Below are 5,715 nucleotides of genomic sequence, written 5' to 3' on the forward strand. Positions count from 1 at the left end.
GGTTAATTTAGCCCATCCACATGTCACTCAATTATACATTGAAACTCCTTCGTCAAGCCAACCTCTCTCTCCCCTTCATCCAACCACGAAAGCTTTCACTATATATGGCGTCTGGCGATGCTATGATTGTGCTCCTATATTGCTCGTGGTGCTATGTTGTGTCTGCTGTGTGTATTTTGCATTACACAAGGCAGCTTCTCAATTAGTGTCTCACTGGTTGCGGTAATTAACTTTGGCGAGAGATAACCATATGTAGGTAGGAGAAGTGGATACACGGCGATGGTGTTGTTCAACACGATATATATCGTTATCTACTCAAACTTTTGCACTCCATACATTCCTAGAAAAAAAAGCATTCACCTCTGTATTTCATCTCGTTTTTTTTTATTACTCCTACCGCGACTAGCGGTGGTGCGATGTTGTTGGATCTCCTCTGTGCTATCTTTCACTTCCTAGGATAAATTCTAGGGGATAGTACAGAGAAAAATTGCACACAAAACGATGATGTGTGGTTGCAGTCGAGGGTTAAAAGTTTCCCGAATCTCTATAACTTCGTGATTATTACTTACCTGATTTTTTTCTGGAATTTCAAGACCTTTCGCATAAATCCAAAATCGTCTCAATCGGTTATAAAATACAGTTTCTAGAAGATTTTGAAATTTCAAATTTGAAAAATACAGTAGACTCTCTCTCAAATGGGCATTTGGGGCGAAATGTCATCCGGTTTATCGATAGATTTGGGTATCAAAACCTTTGTAAATACCACAAAAAGAGCTCAAATATAAAGAATCACGATAAGATAGGAAGAACTACAGCGAATTTGATCGAATTTGCTTCATAAATTAAATGTGAAAATTGTCAACAAAATTTTTCGCCCGATTGAAAAAGAGCCGATTGAGCGAGAGTCTACTGTAAGTGGGAAGAATAGAATAAGTCTATGGCATTACCGTATATGGATGATGACATATCCTTCTGAACCATACTGAACTATAATGTCCACAAAGAAATTTACAAAAGTGATTTCTAGAATGTTTTCTAGCAAATTAGGTGTTATATTTTTTAATGTTAGGTCACCTTCCGGGAAAGAAGGTATCAACTTGTGGTTTTCGGTAAAGGATATAAAATTCATTTTGGAATACTTCTAAATTTCTTTCCTCAATAATTCAGCCTCTGCGAAATAAATACGGCTTATGTATTGCAGCTCTATATCAGATCTGATCAAAAAAGCAGAACGCCATGTAAACTACTGGTCAGATTATTAGGTTTGAAGGATTAGAAGGAAATAGGCTGTCTTAAAGCAACTAGGCGCCACACCTTTGAGTACATAGACAGGTTCCCCGAAAGACCCAAGTCCATATTGTATACAACCGAGCGGATTCTTAAGTTGGGAAGATTAAGAGGTAATAGGCTCTATTAAGGCAACTAACCGCTACACCTTCCAGCATTCAGCCAGAATGCCCTAAGAGGCCCATGTCCACGCATCCTTTTTCGCTAATAATCTAGACCGGACTGACTCTTTTGGCTCTCCAAGTTATAAATACAGCTACAAAATCCCAGAAGGAAATTACACCGTAACGGCATAGAAGCGGCCCAGATCGGGTTTCAATAGTAACTTTTATAACAGCCAGTGTTTTTGTTAAAGTATAAAATTCATCCGAAATAGGTTTACTATAAGGGGTAACTTATATTGAGAAACCCTTGTCAATTGTACCAGAAACGCTTCACGAAACCTGAGAAACCCTCTCTTTGCATCGCGAAACCCGGGAAACCCAAAAATTGCATCGCGAAACCCTAGAAACCCAAAAATTGCATCCCAATTTCTGCATAGCGAAACCCTAGAAACCAACTTTTTGCATCGCGAAACCTGAGAAACCAACTTTTTGCATCGCAAGACTCGAGAAACCAACTTTTTGCATCGCGAAACCTGAGAAACCAACTTTTTGCATCGCAAGACTCGAGAAACCAACTTTTTGCATCGCGAAACCTGAGAAACCAACTTTTTGCATCGCAAAACTCGAGAGATCCAAAAATTGCATCACAATTTCTGCATCGCGAAACCCGAGAAACCAACTCTTTGCATCGCAAAACCCGAGAAACCAACTTTTTGCATCGCAATACTCGAGAAATCCGAAAATTGGATCCCAATTTCTGCATCGTGAAATCCGAGAAACCCATTTTTTGCATCGCGAAACCCAAGAAACCCAAAAATTTTATCGCGAAACTCGAGAAACCAGAAACACTTGTCAGAAAAAATGGAAGTAAGTTACCCCTCAGTTTACAAAATTCCCTTCTTCTTTGACGTTCTAGACCGAACTTGTTCTCTCGGCTCTTGCTCTTATGCCCTAGACATACTTATGACTTAAGCCGAGAGACGACTTAGTGGAAAATGGTGGAAATGTAGTTTGACTATTATTTGTAATATAATTACGCTAAGCCGTCTCTCGGCTAATCCTGAGGTCTGTCAAGGCCCTTACACTCAAAGGTACAGTGAAAGATACTATGAATAAAGTGACACCACAGCGGCTTTAGAAGGGGCCCAGGAACGGATTTGAATAGTAAAGTTTATAACAGCAGGATTTTTACAAATGTATACAGTTTTTTTGGAATAGGTTTACAAAGATTTCTGGTGCACATAAAATGTATCCCAAGATGTCCTTCAGAAGAAAACGATTACCGTGACGGGCTTCCGGGGGTGACTACCTCAATGTATTTCTTTAATTCTGTGGACCTCACAGATCTGATCTACTTACCATGTTCGATCCTTGAAGACTATCCTTAAGTGTCAAATGAATATCATAACCACATTATCAGAACCAGATCATAACCTAATTTACTAAAGATTTAAGTTTTTTATTGAAAGAATTTACAACAATCAATACATTCACTGTCCATCTGGACAATCGTACATTCGGTTGAGTCGCTGGATATCCATAGTGCTCATTGCAAGTCTCTGTCCGAAAACCGCTCCTTCCTGAGTTGGTACAATTGTGTCTTGTCCATTCATACTGAATGCAGTTGGTCCATAGTGCATAACACTGTCATAGTCATAGGGCAAGCCATACAATGTGGTTGTCGTACGATCTCTCAGAACAAAATTGCTTTCAGTCCCAGCTTGAATATTTTCAAATTTGATGTGGACGTAATCGTTTCTGTTGTAGGCTGTCTGGGTATGATGGAAGCCTAATGCGTGGATAAATTCATGAACAACTGTGCCAAATCGGAAGCATCCCTGAGTTGGTACATTGTTCTGCAAATTGAGCTGCTGGCGTCCTCCAATACGTCCCAGGTAAGAGAAGCATCCTGAGCTCGTTGTAGTAACGTAGACGTAGTCGGTCTCAGTAGTACGTGGCGTAAAGGTTAGGCAAGTGTGGCCAGTCAGGTTAGCTATGGCTAAATCAATCCATTCCCTTTGAATCTCTGTTACATGATCTGCATACTCGTAGTAGAGAATGTTATTTGGCCAGCGGTATCGTGGATTCAGAAGCCCTGTCCGTCCATCAACCATTGCATCAAAGATCATTGTCTTCTCTTCATCCGTGAGAAGGATGTCACCTTCAAAATGCTCCCCCAACTCCTCGATCGGCTGCCCAACAAAGCCATCGTCTTTGTTATTCAAGGGAATGGCCAAGGTTACGGTCAAGAAGCAACACAGCAATATCCACTTCATATTGACACTTCACTGATTCACTATGAACTAAACACGGCGCAATCTTGAAACTGCCTTTATAAATCCCGACCAAATCTAATCACTCATTCAACCACTTGAAATGATTGAAATGGTTGTAAATAAATCTTTTGCTACTTACTATGGTAATCCTATGGAACTTATCTTTATGAAAATATTCCTTTTATTTGTTATCTTATCTATATTCTTTTATACACAAAGTGGGAAATATATTTGTTTTTAATTTTATTATATTTCGTTTATTTTGGTTGGTTGTGACTTGAGACCGTTGTTGAAACCTTGTAACGCCTTACGCTTTTCCCTCCCGAAGTATATGCTTAAGTGTAAAACAATTAATATACTTGGAATTTGAGACCCAAACGGCTATGTGGGACTATGGAAGACTTAAAGGTGAGAATTTTTCTAGGAATTTGTCATAAGAGAAGAAGGATTCGAAGTAGTCCACTACTCCTTGTTTTTTTTTGATTCGCCAACCGTAGTCATGACTATCAATGCATTTCCAAAACACTTCCTAGATATCTTTTGTTTACGTAGTCATCTATCTAGTAGAATGTTATCGTGACTTAAATTTATTAGAAGGGCATGACTAAGCTAAAAATTAGATAAGATAGCAGCACTTAGAGCAGAAATGTCTTGAATACCCTTACGGTACTCAGTTCTGTGCAGATTTGTAATCAGACTTTATACCTGAAGGTCTGACTACAAAAATTCCGGAAGCGAAAATCATGAGTTTAAGCGCCCTCCAGATTAGAGACCTAGACAAGTCTCAGAAGATCATAGATCAGGTGCCCCTAATACACTATCATAAGAACACAGATAGATAACATAAGTACTTCGCAATCATTTCTGATTATTCTTAGATAATCGTCGTATCATACAGACAATAGCCAGTGTGTTATCTCACTGCGTTCGTGAATTTGACCACATAATCAACCATTTGTTAATATATTTTGAGCATTTTATTAAAAGATTTTCCAACATTTAAGCCATTTACTGTCCTTCAGGACAATCGTACATTCGGTTGAGTCGCTGGATATCCATAGTGCTCATTGCAAGTCTCTGTCCGATAACCGCTCCTTCCTCAGTTGGAACAATAGTATCTTCTCCATTCATACTAAATGCAGTTGGTCCGTAATGCATTACACTTCCGTAATCATAAGGCAAACCATACATTGATGTCGTTGTGCGATCTTGCAGCACGAAGTTATTTTCAGTACCGGATTGAATATTTTCAAATTTGATGATTACGTAATCGTTTCGGTTGTAGGCGGTTTGAGAATGATGGAAGCCAAGTGCATGAATAAACTCATGGACAACTGTACCAAATCGGAAGCATCCCTGAGTTGGTACATTGTTCTGCAAATTGAGCTGCTGGCGTCCTCCTCTACGACCCAAGGAAGAGAAGCATCCTGAGCTCGACGTAGTGACGTATACGTAGTCAGTCTCGGTAGTACGTGGCGTGAAGGTCAGGCAAGTGTGGCCTGTTATGTTCGACAGACCTAGATCGATCCACTCTCTCTGTTCTTGAGTCACATGATCTGCATACTCGTAGTAGAGAATGTTATTTGGCCAGCGGTATCGTGGATTCAGAAGCCCTGTTCGTCCATCAACCATTGAATCGAAGATCCTCGCCTTTTGCTCATCAGTGAGCACGATATCACCTTCGAAGTACTCGCCTAGCTCTTCGATCGGTTGTCCAACGAACCCATCATCCCTGCTGTTCAAGGGAATGGCAAGGGCTGTGGTCAAAAAGCAACACAGCAAAATCCACTTCATTTTAACACTTCACTAATCCACAATCAACTAAACACGGCGCGATCTTGTGGTTGCCTTTTTAAAGCCAGGCAAACCCTAATCGCAGATCAGCCACTTTAAAAGATTAAGATGATTGTAAATAATCATCAGCTACTAACTACCTGATGATAATGCTATAAAACGTTTTCTTCCAAATATTTCTTTAGCTAATCATCGTATCTATATTTACTCACGAGAAGGAAATACAATTGCTTTCAAAATTGAATCGATTAAAT

General features: G+C 39.7%; 2 protein-coding genes across 2 annotated transcripts; both read right to left on the bottom strand.

Moving 5' to 3' along the window:
• Positions 1-2,834: 2,834 nt before the first annotated feature.
• On the bottom strand, positions 2,835-3,716 carry LOC129806181 (seminal metalloprotease 1-like). The gene has a single exon (XM_055854580.1). It carries the CDS (start codon positions 3,665-3,667, stop codon positions 2,882-2,884), a length of 786 nt encoding a protein of 261 aa, XP_055710555.1. The 5' UTR covers positions 3,668-3,716; the 3' UTR covers positions 2,835-2,881.
• A 905-nt stretch (positions 3,717-4,621) lies between these two features.
• On the bottom strand, positions 4,622-5,493 carry LOC129806182 (zinc metalloproteinase nas-4-like). Its single transcript, XM_055854581.1, has one exon. It carries the CDS (start codon positions 5,459-5,461, stop codon positions 4,676-4,678), a length of 786 nt encoding a protein of 261 aa, XP_055710556.1. The 5' UTR covers positions 5,462-5,493; the 3' UTR covers positions 4,622-4,675.
• Between the last annotated feature and the right edge of the window lie 222 nt (positions 5,494-5,715).

Source organism: Phlebotomus papatasi, chromosome 3 (genome assembly GCF_024763615.1).
Source record: "Phlebotomus papatasi isolate M1 chromosome 3, Ppap_2.1, whole genome shotgun sequence".
In the NCBI taxonomy this organism is placed as follows: Eukaryota; Metazoa; Arthropoda; class Insecta; order Diptera; family Psychodidae; genus Phlebotomus; species Phlebotomus papatasi.

Excerpts from the sequence above, each read along its gene's own strand:
- LOC129806181 (XM_055854580.1), bottom strand. The coding sequence starts at position 3,667 with ATGAAGTGGATATTGCTGTGTTGCTTCTTGACCGTAACCTTGGCCATT.
- LOC129806182 (XM_055854581.1), bottom strand. The coding sequence starts at position 5,461 with ATGAAGTGGATTTTGCTGTGTTGCTTTTTGACCACAGCCCTTGCCATT.